A 26,457-nucleotide genomic window follows, 5' to 3' on the forward strand; every position below is an offset into this window, starting at 1 on the left:
GCAGACTAATGCAAAGTGAAAATGAATAAAGGGTCAATTATAACCTCTGTTACACTTATCAAAGTTCATCATTCAGTATTTCTAACATGTGAAGTATCAACTGTGTACTTAGAGCTTTCATTTTGTCCACACATGACATGGGTCTTTTAGACAAGTAGCATTCACATTATTATTCTGCTGTGATGCTGATGTTGGTGTATTTGTTTGTCTTGAATCATAAAGCACTGAGGGCTTACTTTGTGGTTAACAGCAGGCTGACAGTCCTCCAGTCGCACACCAAAAGCCTTTGGACTGCCAGTCTTCTTGGCCTTCTTCATGATGTTAATGCCCCACAACGCCTTGTTGTCATCTGTGCGTGCACACACACACACACACACACACACACACACACACACACGGTCACACATAAAAACTTGGTATTTACTAAACATAAACATAGAAAAATAACTTGCAGCTCACATAATTCACACACAGGTGATCACACACAGGTGTTGGGAACATTGGTTTTGAGAACAGCATGTGTCTTGGTTGCATATTGCAACTCAGCTTTGGTGGGATCACAGTATTACAGTATATCAGAGTGTTTAAAAATCCCAAAGGTATGTTTTTCAATACCGTCATAAATACAGGTGCTCCTCTTTCTATTAAAGTCATTGTATGTAGTGCACAGCACGCACCACCAGAGCTCAGTCTCTGGTCTGTACTGTTCCAGGACATTTTTACATGGATTCATTAAACAATGTGATGCTTATCTCAAAAAGTACTTCCATAAGTAGTCTAATTTCCACATGATACAAGCAACTTCACATAGGCCTTCATGTATAATGAATACAAGTATCAGATCAGAACTCAATACTGGCAAACACTCAGTATCAAATGACTTGGACCGGGATGGAGAGCAAACAAACTTGATCAGGACCTCCCTTCTTAGAGCAACACTGCTAGCATGGCTTAAGAACCAAATGTTAAAGTCTCACATCCTATGTTTGATCAGCAGTTACGGAATACAGAGCAGAGTCGTGTTTGTACCCACCGGTTTTGGAGGCTCGGTTCACTGAAATGTTGTCAGTCTTGGCCAGCAGAAAGGGAGGCATCATGCGATGGGCTCTGGGAGACGTGTCAGGCTTACTACCTGTCAGGCTGCACAGAGTGAGAGAAACAGACACAGGAGAGGAGAAAATAAAGCGCAGTTAGAGTTAGTTTTTTTTTAAAGACAAGGTTTAGTAAGGATTTCCATAAATATGAGGGTCTTTCAGGTCTTAACCCTTTGAAACTTGGCCATATTGGCTTGATTTCTCTCAAATAATGGGGAAGAGGGCAATGAGCAACTCAAGAAGAAATGACCCAGAAATTAGCGATGAGTTTGCATAACAAAAACACCAGAAAACTATTTACCAAAGTGAAAAAAAATAAGTAAAAGTAAAAAAGCAAATAGAACAAACAAAGAGAAGGATGTAAAAAGCCTAAAAAAATAATATTTCTATAAAAATAATTTTAAAAGATATAATTATGATAATCTTAGATTTAGTTCTCTCTGAATTATTCCCTAGCTTGTTAAAAAAATCATTTTCACATATCTACTAATTTCTTTAAGTTTACAAGACATTTTTTGCCAAGTTGCTCATTGCCTTTTCCCATGTTTTTCAAAGAAATCAAACCAATTTGCTCAGGGTCCAAAGGTTTGAATAGTTGAGAAAGCCATCTGAATGCAGCACAAAAAAGTGATCCAGGTTTCAGAGGGTTAATACCTTTCTTAAAAATCTCATGATGACCTCAGTTTTATGTTAAAAACAAGATGGAAGCCCTTTCATTGTTGGTTTTTGGAAGCTGCATTCAGAGTTATTGTGTGTGACAGGCTCCCAGCCTGGAGCCACAGTGACTCCTAATTACACAAAGGATAAGGGACAGTTGTGACCAAGCAGAGGCTTTTTGCTAAATATACTCCTGCGTGCTGACCTGTGCTTTCTGTAGTCGTTCAGCTTCTTGTTGATGAGAGCTTGTCTGGAGAAACCAATCTCCTGCAGCACACAGAGGGGAAAAATTTGTTGAGTATGTGTGAGTTTGTGTAAATTCCACAAGATTAACCAGGTCCAGAGATCTGACCTCATTGTCAGTCTTGCTGTTCTCCCTTATGACCCTGATCCAGGCCAGCATGTCGTCCCTGTCCTCGGCCTGCAGCAGGTACTCGCAGAAGTCCTGCGTGGTCAGCCGCAGGGTGTGCTTGCGTTTGGTCTCGCTGTAGGCGATATCGATCAGGCAGCCACGGATGCTGATTGGAGGGTGTTCGTCCTGACTGGGCCCCGCCCCTGCGCCGTGAAGGACGGCCTCTCGCTTGTCCTTGTACAGGAAGAGCGAATGGGAGCGGAGCACTGAGAAGACGCGTTTCCATGGTCGCATGCCACCGCCGACTTTCTACAAGGAGGAAATATACACACAAGAACACAACCCTCAATAAACAGAATACTGTGATGTCATATAAACCAAAAACTGGCAGTTGAGAGATGCTCATGAGATAACGCGTTTACAAGAAACAGACGGATACAATGTCACAGTGACCTTGACCTTTGACCACCAAAATCTTATTAGTTCATCCTTGAGTCCAGGTGAACGTTTGTGCCAAATTTGAAAGAAAAAAAAAATTCACAAGAATGGATGGATGGACGGACTGACAGACGTGCCAAATAATAAAAAATAACAAGAGCAAATTAAGATATGAGATAAGGTAAGATATTATTTAATCAAATCCTACCTCCTTTTTTTAACATTATAAAAAGTTAAAACATGAATATTCCCCATTTCATCCCCAATATTCACCATATACACCTTGATCTAATCAAATAAGGATTAAGACAAAAACAAGAACACGTCAATCTGAATAAACTAAAAACAAATCACAGCACAAAGAATCACATTAACACAGAAAACAAAGTTACAGAAAACATAAAGTGTCATGCTAAGCCTCAGAACTATGGACAACTGACTATTGTCACATACTGCACTTTATCAAGCTGCTGCACTTTTTTAATGCTGCTTTTGGCTGCTATGTTGCTCGTTTATTGCTTTGATTTTAATGCATTTTAATTGGTTTTATATTGTTCATTATGTGTTTTTTTAGGTTTCTATTTATTTATTTATTTTACACAGAACTGATGTTTGATGCTATTCAAGACCTGAGTACTGCATTTTGTTCTTTTCATGTTTTTCATCATCAGGGTGACAATAAAGTATCCTTGAATCCTTGAAAAGCAGCCTACCTGTCTTGTATCATATCTTACTGCCTGTTTCCCTCTCTGTTCTACCAGCTCATATCCTTTATCTGTATGCATGGATGGACAGACAACCCAAAAAAGTAATCCCTCCTGGCTGGCACGGAGGCATTTAAGAACCCCTCTAAAATCTCCATGTGTTAAATCTGCCATCGTTTTGAGAGTAAAATGCATATGAAGAGCTAGATAGGTGCAGTAACAGAAAAGTAGTAAAGGGGTCTGGGGTAAAATAAGGGTTAATTATCTTGGAGTGTGTGCCAGCAGTATGTCGCACCTTTCCTTTCTCTGTGAGGATTTGTTTGTAGTGCAGCCAGCCCTCTTTGCGAACATCACTGAAGGTGATGGTTCCCAGTTCAGAGGTGGAGTGGCGTTTGGACCGGGCCTCCTCCTGGGCTCGCAGGCTCTCCAGAGACTAAAAACAGAATGTAGGACTATTATGGATTGCACAGTAGACCATGTTTGCACTGGAAAATGATTACAACAGAAACATACATGTATCTCTGAATGTAATGATCATCACTGCGCTGAACACTCACCCCATCAGTGAAAAAGCTCTTGACCCTTTTTGGTAGTTTGCTGTGAAACAGGAAGCAGAAGGCAGGTGGCTGACTACATGACTTAAGAACAGAAATATGCACACTACATAGTAAATATAAATCAGAACCAGTAAAAATATAAATCAAACAAAATACATCAAAAAGCTGAAATTCCAAAAAGTAGAACACAGATTATACAAATAACTTATAATAACTTATAATATACCTATATATATATATATATATATATATATATATATATATATTTTTTTTTTATATATATATATATATATATATATATATATATATATATATATATTTCATTACAAATCACAGATGTTTAAGTGTCTATCAATGAACATTTGTCATTGTTCAAGCGTCCCTTAACCCTTTAAAATCAGAGCAAATAGGAAATGAGAAATTTAGCAACACATTGTCTAAAAACACAGAACGTAATGAGTAAAAAGTTACGAGAACATTTCCAGAAAGTAAGCAAAAATAAACAAGAAAATTACCACCCAAAAATGCAAAAAAAGAGTACATATATATATGTGTGTGTGTGTGTAATTTTATAAACCAATAATTAGTATGAACATAAAATATTTTTCTGGACACCATCCGCAGTTTTTTTTGATAATTTTCTAATAATTCTCGCCCTTTTTGAAAACCAATTTTTGGGTCATTTTCATGTCATTATTTTTGCTTCTTTCATCATCTTTAAATAATTTCTTGCAATTAGTGGGACATTTCTCGCCATGCTGGTGATCGTATTTTTGAAAGAAATTAAACCAGTTTGCAAACGGTTAAATGATGCTGGTCAGTTTTGGGTACACTACTACTACTACTACTACTACTACTGCTACTGCAGAGGCTACTGGAACAGTTCATTTCTGTAACTATATGGACCAGTTTTAGTAAAGAATTCAGCTTTAAAGTGTCCTGTGGGTTCTTACGAGAAGACTCGGCCTTCTTCCCTGAAGGTGTTGAGACCCTCGTCACAGGACTTGGATCTCTCTGTGGTGATGGCCAGCAGGTATGAGGAGCGGCGACCTTTAATACTGCCTGAGGAGAGAGAAGACCAGTCAGAGCGAGGAGACGAGGAAGGCCGACAAAGAGGGGATTAAAAATATGCGCTGTGTGGCAGTGATGTGTGAATTGACAAGAAGATGAGTGAATGAAATGCTATGTTATTTTGATTGTGAGTATTATGCAGGTGGATGGATTAAGGGGTTAAACACGTACGTACTGCATAATGAAGGAGTAGCGTGACATTTGGATTTTAACCACTTCCTTTGTTATTAAAGTTTTTCAGAAAATATGGAGAAATGTCACGTCCAGTATAAGAAACATGTGGACAGAATCCTAACTTTTGTGGGGTTTTTTTTTGTTTTTTTTTATGAACTTAGCATTTTTCGAATCGTTTTGACACCATATAAACAAGATAAGTCAGCTATGACCCAAAAAGTGTTTTGGAGAGTCCAACCATAAAATAAAAATCTAAAAATTCTGTTGCATACACAACAAACAGCATACTCATTACAACTTGTGGATATGTAATAAAACATTCACTTTGAAATGTGGATCCACATCACTTTTCTTACGCTGCATTCATATACTTTTTTATGTCAAGCTGTTTTTTAATGAATTATTATATTTTTAAGCACCTTTTGTTGGGTCATTTCCTTGTTTTTGATGTTGTAGTATTTATTTAAATTTCCTGTATTTTTAGTTTTGGATAATCCTTTTCTCCAATTTTTAGGTATTTTTCTTGTAATATTTTTTGGAATTTATTGCTAATTTCTTTTTAAGTTGCTTATTGTCTTCCTGCCATGTTCATTAAAGAAATAAACCAATTTTCACAGGTTTCAAAGAGTTTAAGGAAACCTTTGCTGCAAAGTGCAAGAAATTGGTTGATTTAGAAAATTATTTTTTAAAAAGCTCAGGGAAAATGTCCAGAGAACTATATTTATAATTAATATAACTGAATATGTCAAGTTGTTTTTAATGAATTATCATATTTTTAAGTACCTTTTGCTGGGCCATTTCCTTGTTTTTGTTGTTGTAGTATTTACTTAAATTTCCTGTGTTTTTTGTTTCTTTGTTTTGGACTATTTTTTCTCCAATTTTTAGGTATTTTTCTTGTAATGCTTCTAGCCATGTTCATTAAAGAAATAAGCCACACAGGTTTCAAATATTTAAAGGATAGCTATTATGCTTTTCCTTATTTTCTGGTAAAAAAAAAACAAAACAACAAACACTACATCTATATTTCACACAGTGGGTCACAGTGGTTTTTAGAATTCTATAGTTCAATTGTTTTTCCCAAATATGGAAAGGAATTCATTTGCAAATGTCACTGTACTCCTTTCAGATGAGTCTGAGGCTGCGGCTAGACAAATACATCAGCGTGCCAAAACGAAGGCATTACATAACTGCTTGTCGTTTGGATTGAAAAACATTGGCCGTGATATCTGGCAATGTCACGTCCAACATACTGGAGGACATACTGTAAATTGGTCTAGCCTCGTGAAGCCGCTCAGTGTTTAGAGTGGGTGAGTGAGACTCACTGCAGTCCTGAGAACGCAGTCTGACAAAGGGGGAGACGGAGGACAGGGTGGGGGAGACACAGGTGGAGGTGAGGGTGGCCACAGTGGAGGCCTGGGAGCTGGACACGACAGAGCGGGCTGGTACATAGCAGGCCAGCAGGTCAGTGCTAGGACTGGTGGGGTCATCTGCAAGTCAGCATCACAGGTGAGCAACAAGGAATGAGACATGATTGCACACAGTGACAGGACAGACAGGACCAGCTCCTCAGCCGGATTTTAGGTTATTGAAACATTTCTCTGAAGTGGACTGACTCTGGAGGCAGAAACAACCTCTGATGGAGAACTTTAGCATGTTGAGGCTTTAGCTACAAGTTTTTTTCTGTAACTTTTGTTTACACTGCTGGCACAAAAAAGTTTCTTGTTTAGTCAGAAAGAAGAGGCCACCGCTTACGATGTGGATGGCAGTTAGCAGGCCAGGTGGCTGAAAATAGTTAGACCTGACAAATCCAATATTAGCATTAAAACAGACAACTGTGATGATTAAAAATGAGCTAGCTATAGTGTTTATCTATCTTGTTTCACTTGTTAGCAATCAATACAAATATGTAATGCAATTTTTTAGATAGCTAATATCAGCAAAATTTGGGGTCGTCTGATATGACTCTAGGGCTAACAGATTTGGAATGATAACAGCATTCTAAAAATGAGAATAATTCAAGTTTTTCCCCCATTGTGCCAACATGGCAAAAGTAGCACAAAGAAGGAAGAGTCATACCGTCAGTTAATTCTGTCAGTAATGTCAGTTACACTGCAGTGCTTGCTAACATTAACCATAAGTCATACCAGACCAAGTGGGAATGCATGATATATATACAGTATATTGTGCTGATAAATCAAGGACCATACATTTCTATAGTCAAAATTTCAAAACTATTTCAAAATAATATTTTTTTTTCTTGCCCAACTTGTCTGCCATCTCATTGACATGTCAGATTCATACTTAAGTCAAACATAATTTCAGGTAGTTGGCATACATGATGGGAGAGATGGCATGCAAGGAGAAAATAAAGATGCATGTTAAAGCAATGCTACATTGACAGCTACAGAAAAATATCTGTTATGTTCTGGAAGGTTATTCATGGAAGATTACTGTCACAATTTCATCAAAATTCCATGACTTTCCCAAAACTTCCATTACTTTTCATCAATTTCATGACTTTTCCAAAACTTTTAGTACTTTTCATCAATGTCATGACTTTTCCAGGCCTGTAAAACACGATTGTAAAATTACTTTACCAGATTTTCCATGACTGTGGGAACCCTGATTAACTGCAGATTATGAACTTGGTATTGGCCATGTGAACACATAATTATTGGTTATCAGCATTGGCAAAAAAATAATTCCATATTGTACATCCCGAGTATAAGCAAGACTTCATATTTTTAGTTTATCAGCCTCAACAGTTCTCCTCTAATACCTTTGTCACTAGACTTCAGTCTACAGTTTTGTTCTTTAGCTTGATGATATAACCTGTAGGATTATTTCTGACCCCAGAGCAGCTCTGTTTCGAAGAAATGTCTCCACAACTTAAACTCCATCTATTGTTGCTTATCTCCAGTATACAAATATGTAACGATTCCAAAACATACCAGAACATTCACAACCACACCACACAAGAAACTCAATGTACTGAGGGCATAAGAATGTTTACAAGTATATGACAGGTATAAACACACACAAATGCTGATAAGGACAAATGCACAGAAAGAAAAGGACCACAACTGAAGCCTCAAACACATTCAGTGAAAAATACTGAAGAGCTCTGTAGCAACAGGCAACATGGTAACTGCTCCAAATATGCAAAAATGTGCCTGGTAATGAATTGAACACAATTCTGCAATTTCTGAATTTGACTCCATTTGTAACAGAATAACCAGTGACTGTAAAGTGACACTCCTCTGCATTAGCAGGACATTTTTGAGGGACACTTACAGTGCTGACACGGTGTGTCATCTCCTGACAGCTGTTGCTACAGAGAAAAGGTCACTAACCTATGAAGGGAATAGAGGACAGGGAGTTGTATGCATGCTGTGCCAGGCTACCATTAGCCCTGCGGTTGGGGCCAGGGCCCCCGGAGACGGGAGAGTGGGTCCCTTGTGTGGGTTCCAAACCAGGAGGCTCCGGTGACTCCACAGGCGTAGGGGTGGTATAGTGGGGATGTCGAACAGACTGAACGGGGGTTCGGCGGCCGGAAGGCGGCTTCTGCCTGAGGACCACCTCCTGGTGCAGTGTGACGGGGGAGAGGAGCTCCCTGTCCTCCCCCAGCCGTGCTCTCTCCTCCTCTGATGCAGACAGGGCAGGGGTGGACTGTGGCCTGGGTACCACCCCTCCATCACTGTCTGCAGGGCTGCCGCTACTGCTGGGGCTCCAGTTGAGGTGAAGGCCGCTGTAGCCGGGCTCTCTGAAGGAGTGTGCCTGCTGGAGGAGGTGGCTGGCTTTCCGGGAGAAAGACGGACTGTAGCTTTTGTAGCCTACCAGCTCCTCTTCTTTGACTCGCCTTGTCTGTGGTTCAGCCACCTGCTGACCTGACTGCCTGCCACTGGGAGGCACTGTGGAGGAGGTGCTGATGGGGGATGTCACTTTGTGCTGATGGCCTGCTGAAGCTTTCTGCTCTCTGAATTTTGACATCTGGGCACCTTGTGAGGAGTGATCGTAGCGTGGTGACACCAGCGCAGAGGCTTGTGCCAGTGTTTCCACAGAGCGCCCGTAGTTATGCTCGTACTCAGCGTACGCTGCCAGGAGGCTCTCTGAGCATGACCTGCTTCCTGGCCCTGACACACCACCCCAGCCCCCTAGCCAATAGGAATCATGGGAAGCAGCAGCTGCCCGGTGGTGGGACAGGAGGGTTTCTCTTCTGCGTTGCTCTGCAGATGTTGTGGAAGCGGATGTAGGGCCAGGGCCGAGGGCCAACCCCAGCCCCAGCTCTGCTAAACAGTCCTGAGATATACTGCGGTGGCGGGGGGACATGTGCTCTGCAGCCTCAGCCTGGCTGTAGTACCAGTCTGACAGAGCCTGCTGGCACAGAGCATCGGGGTGGGTGCGGGTGGAGGCCGGCAGGCTGCTCTTCCTTGGTGGAGGCAGAGTGGCAGAGGCGATGGCAGCATTGTGGTTAGCAAAGTGAAAGTCCAGCACACTTATGGCTGAAGAGGAGCGGCCCCGGTGCCGCCCTGATGGGGCAAAGTGACCGCTTGAATCCTCAGGACCCCCGGGCCAGCCGGAGGTGGGGGTGGAAGCAGCAGGGGGGCGGTTGTCTAGTGGAGAGGTTGCGGGGCCCGGTCGGCACTGCCAGTTGTCCAAGGGACTGTGGAGGTTGTGGCTGGGCTGCGGGGCTGTGGCGCTGGGCTTGGTGGAGGGGTAACAGAGAGGCGGCGGCACAGGGAGGTTCTGAGCCTCGCCTGAATATGGCTCATTGCCTTTCAGGTAGGCATCCTGGGAGTACGCCTGAGGACAAGACCGGTTAGGACACAAAGTCAACATGAGAGAACAGAGAACAGAAGAGAGATGAAGGGAAGAGCCAGAGGGCAGAGTGAGGCAGATGCAACGTGCACCATGCAACAGTATCTTTCTTTTCTGCTACAGAAGCTAAATCTTGAACATGCAGCCAACACCTTTTTTCTTTTTGTAAATTTGGGGCAGTTTGGGGCCCGTGGGCCAAATTTGGCTCCCCATAGGGTGCTGGGTGGCCTCCCAACCATTTTCTAATTCACAATAAAAATGAAGTGATTCACACTGGATTCACTGTTTCTGTACTTTTAGTATACATGAAGTGCCAGAGTGCATAAAACAGCATCAAAATAGAGCTTGTTTATCATAAAAAGAGCCAGTGGAGGATCTGATCCCCCACAACCCCTGATAGAGGTTCTAAAATCATACAAATGTCCTAAAATCCTACAAACATCATATAGTAACTTACAGGAGTCCCCCCCCCTCTTTTTTTTTTTACACAGAATTGTAACTGTATTCCTTGTCTATGATTTCTTGTCAATTTCAATAGATGTTATTTATTTTTATTCTGCTCTACTTTAATTTATTTTATCTTTCACTTCATTGTAATTCCAAATATTAGTGTGATAAATAAACTTAACTTAACTTATACTTCTGCTACTACTACTACTGATACTAATAATAATAATAAAAACAATAACTCATGAAGAAAACCTAATGTTTTTATTTTTTTGCAACATTTTTGTTTCCCCACCTCCGTTCATGCATTGTGTTACACCGATCTGCAATCTGTACAAACTAATTTTGTCGTCTGCAGATTTACAACAATACAATCCTTTCTGCCCATGCACAATTCCAAATTTCTGAACTTAAATAAGATGCTACGTGAATTAAAATAGAAATACACAATCCGTGCTATAATGCAAACAGCCTGGCTACCTGCTGTGACCATACAAAGTAACGAGGTGAAAAGAAGGAAAGAAGAGAAAATAGAAAGAAAGATAATACTCACACTTACCAACTGCAACACATCCTCATCTTTGGGCATAATAGAGAGCTCCAGAATGTTTTCACTACAAAAAAAAAAAGATGAAAATAGGTGAACAAAATAAACATTAGCCCTGAGGAAAGATAAAATAAGTTTCATAAACACTCATCTCCCACCTGTTTTGGATGAGTGCGATCACCTGGGAGTAGGTTTTCCCCAGAATGCTTTCCCCATTCACCTTCACCAGCCTGTCCCCTGGAGAGCGCGCGCACACACACACACACACACACACACACACACACACACACACACACACACACACACACACACACACACACACACTAGTGTCAGACAGTGATTTCCAACAGGAAAATGAAGCTGTTATATTGCTCTCTTCAAAGCCTGGCTCCATTGAGAAAAACAGTGATTTAACATTAGTGAACACAGGAGCTGCTGTTCTGCCGCTGCCTCCATCACTCAGTTTGTTTGTTTTATTGTGTGACTTTGTGGAATCTGAGTTGACCCTTTTAAACACCAGAGTTACACAACGACACAAACTACTAACTGATTAAAGCAGCAGTAGGCAGCAGCTCCTTTGTTCAATGAGCTAAAATGACTGTTTCTGCCAATGGAGTCTGGTAGTTTTTATGATAGCATAGATTGGGAACTGAAGCTGTTAACAGCTTCCCCTTTGAACAGGTTGTCTGACAGACAGGTAAATGTAGTGTACACTTAAACTGGTAATGTGGTTTTTAGGTGGCACTTTTTGTCGATGACCCCTTCACTGCAGGGCATTGTTTAGCTGCTATGTCAAACTCCTGCCTGCTTTTTCAAACTGGGGGCGTGCTGACGTAAATCTACTGTTTCTAATTTACTGTCTATACACTGACCCATACAACCCCACTTCAAATAATCAGAACTATGCCTTTAAGCCATAAGAGTGCAGCCTGTATAAAGCTTCTTCCATACTGCTGACAGTCAGAGGACACTGATTAGAGACTTTTTAAAGCCTTACTGTATCTTATGCCTGTCGCATGTCTTTCATGTTTACTGACTCTATAAGTGTTTGTGTGTGTGTGTGTGTGTGTGTGTGTGTGTGTGTGTGTGTGTGTGTGTGTGTGTATCTTCTACCTGTACACAGTCCAGCTTGTTGCGCAGGTCCATTTTCTTTGACGCTCTTCACAAAGATGGTGTCCATCGGCTCCAAACGAGAACGCTGACAACCTGCTCAAACACACACCGACAGACAGACACACAAACACACATACAGATTATGTGCATCCACATACATTCCCTTTCCTGAAAATATTAGCAAAACCCACAAAGCTGAATCAGCTCCACCCACATATGGAAACACAGAGCTCGCCCCACACATCCGAAATATTCCTGCATTATAAAACATAACAGACTAGATCTTAATGAGTTATTAAAAATGTGATAAAAAGGTGCCAAAAAGCGTAAAAAGTATGATAAACATGTGTCTCAAAGGTACCTGACAAATGTTGGTTAAAAAATGTATTGCCTCTAATGTAAGGTTGTTACTTTATGTAGAGAATAACACCACCCCAGTGTTGCTGACGGCATCATGGGAGATGTGATGTCATGAGTTGAGGTCATATGTTAGTAGCATTGTGTGAAAGAGCAACATGGCTGCAGATGACAAACGTACGACTCCAGAGTATTGGTATTCTGCACGCGGTCCCAGAGGTGCACGGTAATTATTCCTTCATTTAGATATTATGTTGTTAATGTGCCTTACATGGACAATGGTGCTGCATTTTTTCGTCTTTTTGTTTTGTTTTTTAGCAAATGTTTGCTGTGCTAATTGTAATGTAATGTAATCTTGATGTAAATATTTACCTTTTAGTCTCCTTTTTACCATAGCTGTCATTGTCTGCACATTATTGTATGATATCTTCTTTTTGTCTTTTTCTTTACTCAAACTAGGGACAGGAGCTGGAAACTAGCAATGGCTACAATCGCTATCACAGGCTATAGTTCATTCATTCATTCATTTTCCATAACCACTTGTTCTCACAAGGGTCGCGGGGGGGCTGGAGCCAATCCCAGCTGTCATCGGGCAGAAGGTGGGGTACACCACAGGCTAAAGTTGTACTATGTTAATTCACAGTGTCCCAAGTAAAAAACTTTATAAATAAATAATTGGACTGCTTAATGATGGGCACTGGAGTGAGAGTGAGTGGAAAAATGTATGTTTTTCAAACTTGTATGTCTTTTAATTCTGTTGCAGTTTTCACAGCGTTGAACTGTGTTTGAAGTGTCTGAGGAAAACAAAGACGAGAGCAAATAAATCTCCAGGAAACATCAACACGAAGCAAGGTCATTATATTCATTCTTTGGAGCGTGATAGCTGCATACTGATTGATCCGAGCTGAATGCCTAAATATTGTGTGTGGCAGGTCTGCAGACGCACTCACCTTTTCCAGTTGCATTTCCGTTCTCTTCATCCTTTGGAAGAAACACAGAGCAGTAGTTAGAGGAGAGGAGCACCACAGGGAGGCACTGCTCCGCTCACATTCAACCCAAACCTCCATCCACAGCTCTGAAGACTCCAGCTGACAGTGTCCAACTGTCTCACTGACTGACATAAAGACACTCTCTCTGTCTCTGCTCCTGTCAGTCTGTTTCTGTCCATCTGTGTGTCTGTCTGTGTCTGTTCCTCTGTGTCTGTCTGTGCCTGTCTCTCTGTTTGTCTCTATGTCTGTCTGTCAGTCTGTCTCTGTGTGTCTGTGTGACTGTCTCTCTGTCTGTCTTTCTGTGTGTTTGTGTGTGTCTGTCTCTGTCTCTCTGTTTGTCTCTGTGTCTGTCTGTGTGTTTGTCTGTCTGTCTGTCTGTGTCTGTGTCTGTGTCTGTCTGTGTCTGTGTGTCTCTCTGTGTCTGTCTCTCTGTCTGTCTGTGTGACTGTCTCTCTGTGTGTCTGTCTGTCTGTATGTGTCTGTGTCTGTCTGTCTGTCTGTCTGTCTGTCTGTCTCTCTCCTGTGTGTCTGTCTCTCTGTCTGTATGTGTCTGTGTCTGTCTGTCAGTCTGTGTGTCTGTCTGTGTCTGTGTCTGCCTCTGTGTCTGTCTCTGTGTCTGTCTCCTGTGTGACTGTCTCTGTGTCTGTCTGTGTGTCTGTGTGTCTGTCTCTGTGTCTGTCTGTGTGACTGTCTCTCTGTCTGTGTGACTGGCAGGCCTGTGGGTGGGTCTATCTGGGGGCTTTGATGCTTCGCTGAGTAAGCTCATTCCTGACCTGGACACACAAAGGGCTCTGCAGGGACAGAGGTATGCTACTACAGTACATAACACCAACCTCTCTGCAGGCCAGGGGGACACTGCCATCCTGTCTACAGTACTACAATACCCATGAGTGTGTAGCTGTAGGGTCTGGATCACATTAGACAAATGGTTAAATGCACCTTTGACAGCAGAAACAGGCAAACAGTCAAGTCTGTCTGATGTAGACGATAGTTCTCATGAGCAGCTTTTTGGCAGCAGCAGCACAGAAATATTTTTCCATATTTGGGTTACACACAGACCACAGAACTTTACAATAGTTAGTCTTTTAGCATGTTTCTAAGATTTTAGGACATTTATAGGGTTTTAGGACATTCCAGGATTTAAGGACATTTCTAGGATTTTAGGACTTTTCTTGGATTTTAGGAAGTTCAGGGATTTGGGACATATTAAGGATTTTAGGCCATTTTCGGACAAAAGAACATTTTATGGATTTTAGAACGTTTCTCTGAATTTAGGACATTTCTAGGACTGAAGAACATTTTAAGGATTTTAGGACGTTTCTAGCATTTAAGGAGGTTTCCAAGATTTTAGGACCTTTCTAGGACAAAAGAAAATTTGGAGGATTTCAGGATGTTTCTCGGATTTTAGGACATTTCTAGGACTTAAGAACATTTTAAGAATTTTAGGACGTTTCTCAGATTTTAGGACATTTCTAGGACTTAAGAACACCTTAATTAAAGGACATTTCTAGGATTTAAAAACATTTGTGTGACTTTAGGACATTTCTAGGATTTTCAGAAATTTCTTGGATTTAGGACATTTCTAGGACTTGGGAGCATTTCAAGGATTTTAGGATGTTTCTCAATTTTTTGGACATTTCTAGGATTTTAGGCACTTTTTTTGATTAACAAACTCTTATTTTGATGCTTTTTGGTGCACTCTGGCAACTTTTATATACTAAAAGTGCAAAAACAATTCCTACTGTGAATCAACAATTATCTTGTGAAGTAGAAAATGGTTGGGGGCCACCTGGCACCCTACAGGGGGGCAGATTTGACCCTTGGGCCGTAAGTTGAATATCACTGGTTTAGATCCATCAAAGTCGCACAATAACACAAACGAAATTCAAAATCACAAAATACTATTGAGGCAGTAGTAGTGCTGCAGCTGCCATATTCAGCAAGGTAAAATGACTATTTTAGTAAACAGAGCCCGGAGAGAGCAGACATGAGTTTCATGTTCAGTTCAGCTCCCCATCAGGAGAAACTGTCTCTTTGAAAAGTCCTGAGCTTCGCATGACTGTCAAAATGAAACTTGGATTAATTTGCATTAGTTGTGTGAGTTTGTAAACAGGATGTTCCTAGGAGTTTAGGACATTTCTAGAAATTTTAGACATTTCTATGATTTTTATGACATGAATAAAATGCCTCTACTTAAGTCCTGGAGCAGAAGTCAAGTCAAAACTGTGCATCTGCCTCCTCCTTGTGTTCCTAATAGCATTTGCAAAAATCCCGAAAACAATCAGTCAGAGCCGACTTGCACCTCTGGAGCTTGAATGTGCATAGATGCAAGTCACCCTGTGTGCAGATTTATGTCAACTCCTGTAATTTTCTGTGTCATATTGCTTGGGCTTTATGTGTTTTTGTTATGTTTAAACGCTTGCTGCAAGACAAATTGCCCTCTGGGACTAATAATACATTTACACTTAATTAAACTGAGTTGGATTGAACTGAACTGAACTCAATTGAGTCTCTGACACAGTTGTCAATCATGCCAATCACTGTGGTCAAACTGTCAAATTAGGCAGTGCTGATTAAATATGTATCAAGAATGTGTTACTGTATTTGTCATATCAAAGGTTTTCAGAAACATATTACAGAGCATGTTAAGTTGTTAAATAAGGAAGCTTGCTCTGGCTGATGGGTGGTGCTTGGTTTTTAGTTTGACAGCTAAACAGTTCAATATTTGACAAGATTTTTCTAAATTAACCAACATGGACAATTTTTCAATTTTACACAGCCATACACAAGAGTCATGCTGCTAGTGTGGCTAAAAACAAAAGGTCTAAGTCTGATCCGGTCCTGTCAAAGCTACAGTCATACTGCAGCTGATCTGACTGACTGCACATAATTTATTTTTAAAAGCAAACCATGACCAGGACCAGTTTGAACCAACTTCCATGGTAAGAGAATTTTCAATAAGACTTCATCAGCCACATACTTGCTGCTGGTGCTTAAGCCACTGTCATATCTTCTGTTTTTGTGGTCAAGATTTCATAAAGGCTGTCAGTTGTCCAAAACATTACATGCTATCAAATGATTGAAATTAGTCAAATACAACTAAAATCTACACTTTGTGTCCAGACAACATCAAGGAGCAGAGCACTGACCTTGAGGCTGTGGAGGGAGGACTCGGGTGGGTAGACGATGAAGTGGCGCAGAGTGAAGCCAAATCCCTGTGAGTTCTTGGGAACAAAAATGGTGCGTGGGCCCTGCCATGACACACCCTCCACCTCACCCGACGACAGCGGCCGGCGCCTGTTCTCATTGGACGACACCATGCCATCTCTTCGTCCTTTAGCCTATTGAGAAGAGGAAGATGGAGAAAATGTTTTGATCAATAACGCCTAGCTATCCTTTTGGTAGGAAATGAACGCAGTCAAAACTTTACCATGTGAATCTTAAAGTACATGTGGGTAAAGTAAAGTGACTGTGACTGTCTACTAATCCATAGCCCAATGCATTTAAGGGAAGAGTGAGTGGGTGGATGTGGGCGTCTGTGGTCCATTCATCGAAGACTCTGCCCAGATCTGGCCAGGGCAGTATTACACCAGTGCCAGGAATTTCTCAGAGACTTCCTTTCTCTAAAGAGGAAGCTCTATTTTCAACAACAACTCCACCTATAATCACATTTATTACCTCCAGCCAACAATGGAAGAGTTAAAAATATATACCATCTATAAATAACAGCTGTGGAACAACAGGAAATGATTTGGGCTCATAAACACAGATCGGGAGGCAGAGATCACATGACCAGTAAACAAAGGGAGCACAAACCTTTACAAGAGTGTGAGAGTGATTCAAAACATCCACTGGTATTTCTATAGGTACAGGAGGTGAGACTGGAGCCAGTGTTTCCAGTACACAATCACACAGCAACAACACTGAGCACAGTGTAGCTGCTAATTCACATGATATTTACCCTCAATAAAGGAATGTACCGTAGCTCAACCATTAGGGTTGGGTACCAAACTCAGTACTTTCAAGGGTATATACCGAATTGTGTTGGGCACCGATCCACATTAAATCAATACACTCACAATTGTTGGATTTTTGGTTTTGCTGTAACACCAGTACTGACACTCTGAAAATCACATTTACATTAAGTTTATTAAAAATGTGTCTATTTTACTACTTCAGTTTTTTTTGTTTTTTTTTTTAAAAAAAAAAGTAGTTAAAGTGCTTTAAAAAAGCAGTAAAAGTTTATCTTCTTACAGCCTGTGTTTGGGGACATTTCTCCTTAGGGGCAAGTGAAACTTGACCAAGTAGATTTCTACACCAACTTGCCTGACCGAGCATTATTTAATTTTTTTTTTTAAACACATTAATGCTGAACCCTAACCTCAGCCAAAAACAACAGGAAGCCTGTTTCTTAAGACAGGAAGTGGATGGGGAATCTTTCAGCTCAAAGAATGCTTTAAAGGGTAGCAGGGTAAAGACACACACTTTCCACAGAGGAAGGCCAATCAATTTAGATATTTCATGACATGCTCAGTATGCCGGTAACATTCATCTATATGAACCGCACCTTGACTTAATGTGGGTAAAAGGACATAATCTGTTGATTTGTGGCTGAATATAAACCTTCATAATAAGCTAAAACATATTCAGTCATCTGATTAAAACTTCTTCTAGGTTTACACTTCTTACTGACTTTTTCAAACTTTTCAAGGACCCACTCTTACAGCATTACATAACCTGCTGTATATGATGCATACAGAATAAAATAACTCCTGCCCACTGAGGTTTCTGTGTGTGGCTGTGTGTGTGGCTGTGTTGGAGAGTTGAGTTGTGCGAAGCCCTAGAGCATGAAGTCATCATATCTGTGTGTGTGTGTGTGTGTGTGTGTGTGTGTGTGTGTGTGTGTGTGTGTGTGCGTGTGTGTGTGTGTGTGTGTGTGTGCGTGTGTGTGCGATGGTTGGGTATATTGTTGTGTTAGATTCCTCATCATCCAACATCTCTGCAGGTGACATTTCACACGAGTGCGTGTAAACATAAACCTGAGATGCTGCACATTGCTTAACCTCCCTCTGCCTGTCTCTCTCACTCACACACACTCACTCGCCCACCCAGTCGCAGTGTGAAATGCCGACATGCCAGTGTGTTTTATTAAACATCGTGACTTTTCTCTCTCTGTAACACACAGCTCTTTTACAACACTACACAAACATTATCTTGCAAGCCAATTACAAACTAACATACTAATCTATTAGAGTTCTTGTTTGTTGTGTAAGAAATATTGTCTGATGTAATGGATAACAGTGGAATATGGTTCATTACATTGAACATTAATTTGTTTACGCCACTGGTTCTCAAACTATATTATGTCTGCCACTGGTGGTACACCAGCTCCCTGTAGTGGTATGAAGAGGAATCTCCAAAATATATATATTGGATATATTTTAAATTGGATGAATATATAACACTATGTTATCACCCCTAGCTGTGCTGACACTGCTAACAGTGCTAACAGAGCTGAGGTGTGCAGTGCAGTAAATTGATGAGTAGCAAAATTAACCAATACATCCACCTGCGTGTCCTGTCATAGATGTTCTTGGTGGTTAATCAATTAATGGTTAACTGTTGACATCCCTTCTTTCAAGAAAAAGGTAGATAGGTATTGGTCTCAGTATGACCCCTCTGTCAAAATAAAGGTAGTATAAATGTCATTCCAATCTTGATTTTTCAATTTGTACGTACTCAGGTAGCAAAAATGACCAGGCCCAGCATTGGCCTGAACTCAGCAGTCTTGAAGAAATGAGTTGGGCCGCATCTGGCTGCCAGACTCTGCTGAGACTCGGGATGAATGATGCCCCATAATCGGGCCAAATGAACTGGCCAGATTCTGGCTGCCCACACTGCCATCACCGAGCCCTTATCAAAAATGATCAAGCCCAGCACCAGCCCAAAGTCAACACACTGGAAGAAATAAGTTGGACTGCATCCAGTTGTTGGACTCTGCTGAGACTCGGGATGGATGACACCACAGATTTGGGCCAAATACACTGGCCCAATTCTGGTTGCCGTTTATACCATAATTAGGCCCAGTGTTGTCCCAAACTAAGCAATTTAAATGAAATAAGTCGAGCTGCATCTAGCTGCCAGACTTGGCTGACTCAAGATGAATAACGCTACAGAATCAGGCCAAATAAATCAGCCCAATTCCAGCCAATGTAACTGCCATCACTGGGCCGTTATCAAAAATGGCCTGGCCCAGCATCAGCTCAGACTTGGCATGCTGAAAGAAATGAGTCAGGCCACATCTGGTTGCTGGACTTGGTTGAGATTAAGGACGAATGATGCCCCAGAATCAAGTGCAATCCAGCCCGATTCCAGTTGCAAACACTGCCACCGCTGCTGACACTGTTGTCACTGCTTTCACTGTGTAATGTAAGATGAATGGAGTTTACATTCACCTATAAACACAGCACACTACAGGCAATTATAGCACACGATTTTTCTTGTGCTAAGCTCAGAGCATATAATACTAGCATGTGACAAGAGGAGCAAGCACATGTTACATTTTTGTCTGTGTTTCAGGAGCAAAAGGCAACACCTTTTTTTAAAATAAATTCTTCAACCAAGCATTAAACTTTCACAGCAGCAAGTCAAAATCAGAATCAGAAATACTTTATTGATCCCAGAGGGGAAATTGCCTAAGTGAAGGATATCTTGACTTGGTTAACAGAATTTGAGAGTCATGAAATATTTTATTGTTGTTTATACCTTGGGTTTGTATGAAGTTTGGCAAAAGAGCCTTTAGGTATGCAGCACCATATATATATGGAATGTTCTGCAAGAAGACTTAAAGCCGCACTCATCGGTTCCTCAAGGCCACTTCAAAGCTCTGCTGCAGGACTTTTGTATGTTGTCTTCTACATGTCAGTGTCAGGGTGTATCTTAGTTGGTCTTTTAATTGTCTTGTTCTCACAGCAAGTATTAACATACTTTTTAGTCCTTCTTTGAGGTACATTTATTTTGTGTTCTTTTTGTGTTTTATATTGTTTGTTTTGTAGTTGTATATTTTGTATTATTTTGTCTTTTTGTTCCATGTTGTCTGTCTGTAACTTTTGTTGATGCCTGTCTTGGCCAGGACACTTTTTTTACCTCAAGAAGGTTTTTCTGCTTAAATAAAGGTTAAATAAATAAACGATAAAACTGTATTGTTCTATTTATAAAAGGAACTTAAAAATAACTGAAGCATAGTAATGCTAAATGTGTTTCTCCTTCTTACCCTAGATATCAGTCCTTACATGATCCTGAACACACAGCCTGATTGCGGGGCTCTTTCAGAACAACGGGGGCTTGTTGTGCTGACTCAAATATAGCTCATCATTACCATGGGCCACTTACTCAATTTACTCTGTGTTCTGTCTGCTGCACTTCATTTTGCTTACTTGGGTTTAACATTTGAATGGCAGTGCTTTTATTGTTGGCTATTGAAGCGATGTAGTTCATCTGACATTCAGACCGCCACACAATGAGCTCAACGGAGACAATGCAAAAAGACACACATCCACCCTGCATACACACATCAGATAATACAAACTGACAGATGCTAACAAACACACATAAACACACTCACAGCGTATACTAGAAGCTAAATTACTCACTCTCCCAGCATGCAAACATACAAACAGTGTGTATTGGACACTGTATGATCCCTGATGCATACTTGAACAGATGATGTAAAAGCACACACACACACACACACACACACAAGATTTTATATAAAGTACATGGATCTCTTAGTGCGTAGTGAGGACATCAGCGTCATCTCCCTTCCCCTCTGCTAGTCAACAGGCCCCCTCAGTGCTGCGTTACATAACACCTAAAGGAGCTGCAGATATGGCATAACACACACCCTCGAATGTATCAAACCCCACGTGCTGAATCTTTCTCCAAACTGTTGATGATGACAGCCTGCTAAAAGCAAATCTTTTTGACTCAGCTGTGCAGCCCCTGTCCTAACACAGGTTAACCCTTTGAAATCTGAGCAAATTGGCTTGATTTCATTCAAAAACATGGGAGGAAGATAATGAGCAATGATAGTGAAATGACCGAAAAATCAGCAAGAAATTAGAAAAAAGTACATGAAAATCAACCTGAAAAATAAATTCATATAAAAAATAAATAAATAAAATACTAATAACAATTTTAAAAAATAAAAGAAAAAACAAAAAGATAGTTAACAGAGAGGCAAGTAAGCAAAACGTACTTTTAATTTTAATTTTAAATATGTAATTATAATGATTATCAATATAGTTTTTTTTAATTTACATTGCTTTTTTAAATACAACAACTTTCTAAATCTACTGATTTATTGCAATTTGTGGAACATTTCATACCAAGTTGCTCATTGTTTTTTTCTCCATGTGTTTGAAAGAAATCACACACCAATGTGCTCAGGATCCATAGGTTTAAATACACAAGAAAAGTGATGTCGCTCCATGTTTCAAATGGGTTAAAGTCACCCCTGATATTGATAGCTTTGACATCAACTTTGGCTCTCTGTGATTAAACAATGACACTCATGTAGTGGAAAAAGAGGGGGATGGTCAATAATTTCTTACAGTGATCAGAGCAGACAGGAAAAGGTTAAAGCAAGATGGCGGAAGAAGCATCCCTGAGGAAATACACCTGTCCACAGTCATTAGATCAGAGAGGAGATGAGGACCCCTCAGAATGATGACAGCCACGGCTGTTTTTAGAGCTGCGGTCAAACTATTACGTACAAGGAGTGACCACAGAGAAATACAAAAGCTAGTCCAGTTTACTGGACTGAGTCCAAAGAGCAGCACTGCAGTCATGACAGGACAACTGCCAACATTACAGAGGGTTTCAGTACATCTATTAGTTTATCACTGTAATATCTCACAAGTTGATCTTACTTCAAATATAAATCTTGGAAACCTACTGCCTTGAAAAAGGTAACTAAATATAATGATTAATCTTAATTTAGATTTGCTTTACATCTAATTGTTCAGTTTCCTTAATATTTAGCTGTATACAGAATTCTGTATACAGCTGTTGCAACTTAAAAATAACAAGTGAAATAACCTTGTTCTTTCTAAGTTAAGTTAATCTGACTTAAGTTCACATTTACAAAACCCTCACGACTAAGAGGATTGTGTAAATGATGAATTAGGAGATCTATCAGTTTGTAGCCAGCAGAATGCAGATACATAGCAAAGTAAACTTGGCTTACTGAAGTTGCTAAATCTTTGAAAGACTGATTTAATGAAACCTGTCATTTTTAGTGGCACAAAATTAAGTAAATGTAATTCAAACTGAAGTAAACGTAACAATTAAATATAAAGTAAACATAAATTAAGTCTAAAAAAACCATGCTCATAAATTTTTCAAGTCAGTTGGTTTATTAGATTTTTTCAAAGTAAAATCAACTTGTCATATTTCACAGTGTAGTATATACACAATGGGTCAAATGACTGTGTACTGTTAGGGGAGTTTCCCGTGCTGACGTACCCAGTATTACTAACTCTGCACTTCCTGTCAGCTCACAGAGCGTTTTAACATCTTTTAGCTCATTGTTTTTGTTTTCGTGCCCACAGCTTTGCTTTGTGTCTCATCACTTTTATTAGCGTTATTAGTGTCCATTACTTTCAGTAAATTTTAAACACAAAGTTAAAAGCAAAATCAGCCATACAATGTTGTACAAGTACAGTCAAAAAACGATTTATCTTTTATTTTCTTGTCATGTTTGATCCTGTATGTTATCTGTGCTGTCTGTAAACTGTGTTCATGGATGCCTTGCATGTTATACTACAAACCAAATCTACCTAAAGTAACCTGAACCTATTTGCCTCTTACTAATCACCAAAACCTGTAATTACCAGCATGAAATCTCCACTAGCCTGTCTCAGCCAAAACCATGCACCACCTGGTGGCTTGGCGGGATATGACATTTTAAGACACATTAAATATTTTTGGTTGCAAAAATAATCTGCTAGCTGCAGGCTACATTATACTGCTTATTACAAAAGTGAACAGCCCAACATTAACTAGAAATCAGAAGAAATGCACTCATTAATCTTCCCTGCACTTGGAAAGCCTTGAAGTGAAGACCATGAGATAGACTTAGAACCAAACCAGTCAGCTATGATCTAATATGACCGAATTTCTCTTTAATTATCAATGTTGGGCACAACAAGGGCTCCTTTAATCTAGTCATTTATCATAGTAAAGGTAAATAGATGCAGCATCCAGAGAACCTCACAATTAAGTATCAGATGTGATGAAGACAATTTATTTGGCAGAGTATGATCCTTAATAAAAATGACCCTTTACCATAAAATCAAACATTGCAATAGTATTGAATAATGGCAAAAAAATAAATTGTGTATTAGCAAAACTACAGTTTCCCCTCTTACCCAGGATAAGCGATGGCGCTGTATGACTCTCCGGGAGCCCCGTCTTCTTGGCGATGTGATGGGGGTCGGGCGGGGTGAGGTGCGAGGTGAAACCCCCCTTAACACTGCCAGCCAGATACAACGAGGTTCGGCGTCGCTACAGTCCACCCCGACAGAGCACTGAAATCGCCACTCGTGGCCTGATGGAGCTGGTGCGACACCTGACACCCTCAGCATAGCACCTCCACATGCACACGCACACACACTGTCTGTGCAGCAAACACACACTAACACACGCCAGGGGTCGAAAAGCGTTCAGACCCCACAACTAAAAAGAATTCGGTCACCTTGGCACGATTTCTGCCCGATGCATCACGGCCAGAAGCGACAATCGAGGGTAAATCAATGAAAACATGAGAAATCAACTACTCAAGTGTCAGAATTAGCACCGTGGATGGAGAGCACCATACATTTGTGAATCTGTAATCCTTGAGTTGGATTTGTCTTGAGCTTCATTATTTGTGTACATCTTCCTTTTGGCAAACTCATCAGCTCATGTTTTTTGGGTCTCAATCTTTGGTGGTCAAGTCATGACGTTCCTGGAATAGATTTGATTTGTCACATTTTGTCCAGTTTTCTACCATGTTGTCTCCAGCTAGTCCTCATCTTTTACAAATCTGGGTTCCACTTGGTCCTTGTCTTTGAAAAATTGAGGCAATTTTCTGCGATTTTCAAAACAGCCGTACAACTCTCAACCACTTCTTGGCCTCTTGCACCTTTCATTTAGTCCAGTTGACAGTTCTAGATGAGGAGTTCAGTAGCATCCTGGCTTTTCCAATGGCCATGAGACACAGCACTAGTCCCAGGGTGACTGCAGTGGCAATTGCCAACTAGTCCTCTTCGAAGCTCCCACAGGAGAATCTTCCCGATGTCAGAAAAACCACTCATTTCACTGAAGTAGTGCTTAGCTGCTGCTGTGCCATTTGGCTTTAATTTGGTGTCCGCCTCTGGATTTTGAATCCATCCCAGACCAGTTGGATTCTGTTGCTGTACCAGTTGAGCTGAGAAGGCAGTTTGTTGTCAGAAAAGATTTTATAATTGGATATAATCCCAAGCTGCTGCTGAGAGATCCAGAGTATCCCCTTTCATGCTCTGTAGTACAGCATTGGCTGTGTCTGACTATCTTTATTGCTGTCTAAGTATAGTCCTCCCTGCTCTCAACCCCAACATGCCTCTCTCTCTCTCTCTCTCTCTCTTTCATTCTCTCTCTCACTCCCGTGGGTATATTTGCTGACATCCCTGCGCTCTCTCTCTCTCTCTCTTTCTCTCTCTCGGTTACATTCCTCTCATCCCTTTGCTTCACAGTCCAGCCCATTAGTAGAGCAGTGAGTAATGTTTCTCTCTCTCTCTCTGCGTGTGCTGGGTCTCCCTGTCTCCTCCTTTTAGTCTCACAACCTGCTGGCTGATGATGCTGTTGGTATCGGGTATGCTATGCATTGTGTGTTTCACCAATTATTTGATTAATCGATCAGTAAATTGACAAGACATTAATCAACAGAAGATGCAAAAATACTTTTCTCTATTTCATATTAAAGCGACATGTTTGGCTGGGCACTACAAGCACTTTGAGGATGTTGTCTTGGTGTCTGGGAGGCCAGTGTGCATTCATGTTCACTGCCTCAAGTTAATAATGTAGCTGGAGGCGCAGTACACTGGTGCAGGACTGTGAAACTGCTTCCCATTACACATGAGGTTTACAAAAATAAGAGGTCAGTTCAATGCTTAACGCTCTGAAACCTGGAACGACCTCAGATTTTTTGTGCTGCATTCAGACACCATTTACATACAATGACACCTTTGAAATGTGCGCAAAACTGGCTAAAAAGCAATGAGCAACTTACAAAAAGGAGATGAAAAAAAGACCTAAAAGTAGTTTTAACCCTTTGAACTCTAGAGGCAGAGTGGGGGTTTCTGGAACAACCTCACCAACTTCCAAGGTGCATGGAGAATGAAAAAAGAGTTAAAAAACTCCAGACACCGACAAGTTTTGGCTTGTGGCCTTCATCAGATGGCTTGATGAAGGCCACAAGCCGAAACGCTGTGGTCTAATAAAGTTGTCCTTTAAACTACAAGCTGCAGCTCTTTGTCCTCTTCAGCCCTCTGAACTCTGCCATAGACAGGGTTCACCTGTCTCTATATTGGTATTGTTGCTTATTGTGATGTCAGTTTTTGCAGTATATTCAAATATACTCATTGTTATGAGCAGAGTGCAAGGCACTATAATTTAATAACGCCATTATAAACGTACAATGTGGTGGAACGGAAGACAGAACTAGAACTTCTAGCTATTGTATCATTTTTTCTTTAGATGTATATATATAAATATGATAATAGGATAATGCAAACAACAATCTCCCACAGCTTCCCACTGGAGGTCCCTTTATAAATTGTTATTGGAAAGAGTAACAAAAATTAGCAGTAAATAATACTACTAATACTAATAATAACAATACAGAAAATGTTTATAAAACTATTTTTATAACACTAATGTTGTAATTATTGTAAAGTATTTTATCTATGTATTCATATTCATACGTTTTCTTTTTTTTAACCTTATTTGTTTTGTTTTTACTTTCTAACTTTTTTCTTCCCCTTTTTTTGGAAATGGTCATTTTCTTGTAACTCATACCTTGTAACTTCTTCCTGTGTTTTTTAGACATACAAATTTGC

At 40.4% G+C, this 26,457-nt stretch overlaps 1 protein-coding gene across 8 annotated transcripts in view; it reads right to left on the bottom strand.

Annotated features, from left to right (window-relative positions):
- The window catches only part of LOC121958979 (rho GTPase-activating protein 23-like), an 88,175-nt gene that overhangs the window by 11,145 nt on the left and 50,573 nt on the right, over positions 1-26,457 (bottom strand). For 2 of the 8 annotated variants that reach the window (XM_042508164.2, XM_088069887.1), the window contains exons 2-15: positions 16,468-16,659; positions 13,280-13,310; positions 11,973-12,065; positions 11,018-11,096; positions 10,866-10,926; positions 8,401-9,850; positions 6,370-6,534; positions 4,756-4,864; positions 3,803-3,842; positions 3,541-3,678; positions 2,104-2,412; positions 1,957-2,018; positions 1,034-1,140; positions 237-349 (exon numbers count right to left, since the gene is read on the bottom strand). In XM_042508164.2, the coding sequence (XP_042364098.2) occupies positions 237-349; positions 1,034-1,140; positions 1,957-2,018; positions 2,104-2,412; positions 3,541-3,678; positions 3,803-3,842; positions 4,756-4,864; positions 6,370-6,534; positions 8,401-9,850; positions 10,866-10,926; positions 11,018-11,096; positions 11,973-12,065; positions 13,280-13,310; positions 16,468-16,659 (2,949 nt within the window). Of the gene's footprint in view, positions 1-236; positions 350-1,033; positions 1,141-1,956; positions 2,019-2,103; positions 2,413-3,540; positions 3,679-3,802; positions 3,843-4,755; positions 4,865-6,369; positions 6,535-8,400; positions 9,851-10,865; positions 10,927-11,017; positions 11,097-11,972; positions 12,066-13,279; positions 13,311-16,467; positions 16,660-16,748; positions 17,230-23,748; positions 24,903-26,457 lie in introns of those variants that run through there. The other 6 variants (XM_088069885.1, XM_088069886.1, XM_088069884.1 and 3 more) reach the window with 6 other exon arrangements.

This window comes from Plectropomus leopardus, chromosome 19, assembly GCF_026936395.1.
Source record: "Plectropomus leopardus strain MGB_pleo_1.0 chromosome 19, ASM2693639v1, whole genome shotgun sequence".
NCBI lineage: Eukaryota > Metazoa > Chordata > Actinopteri > Perciformes > Serranidae > Plectropomus > Plectropomus leopardus.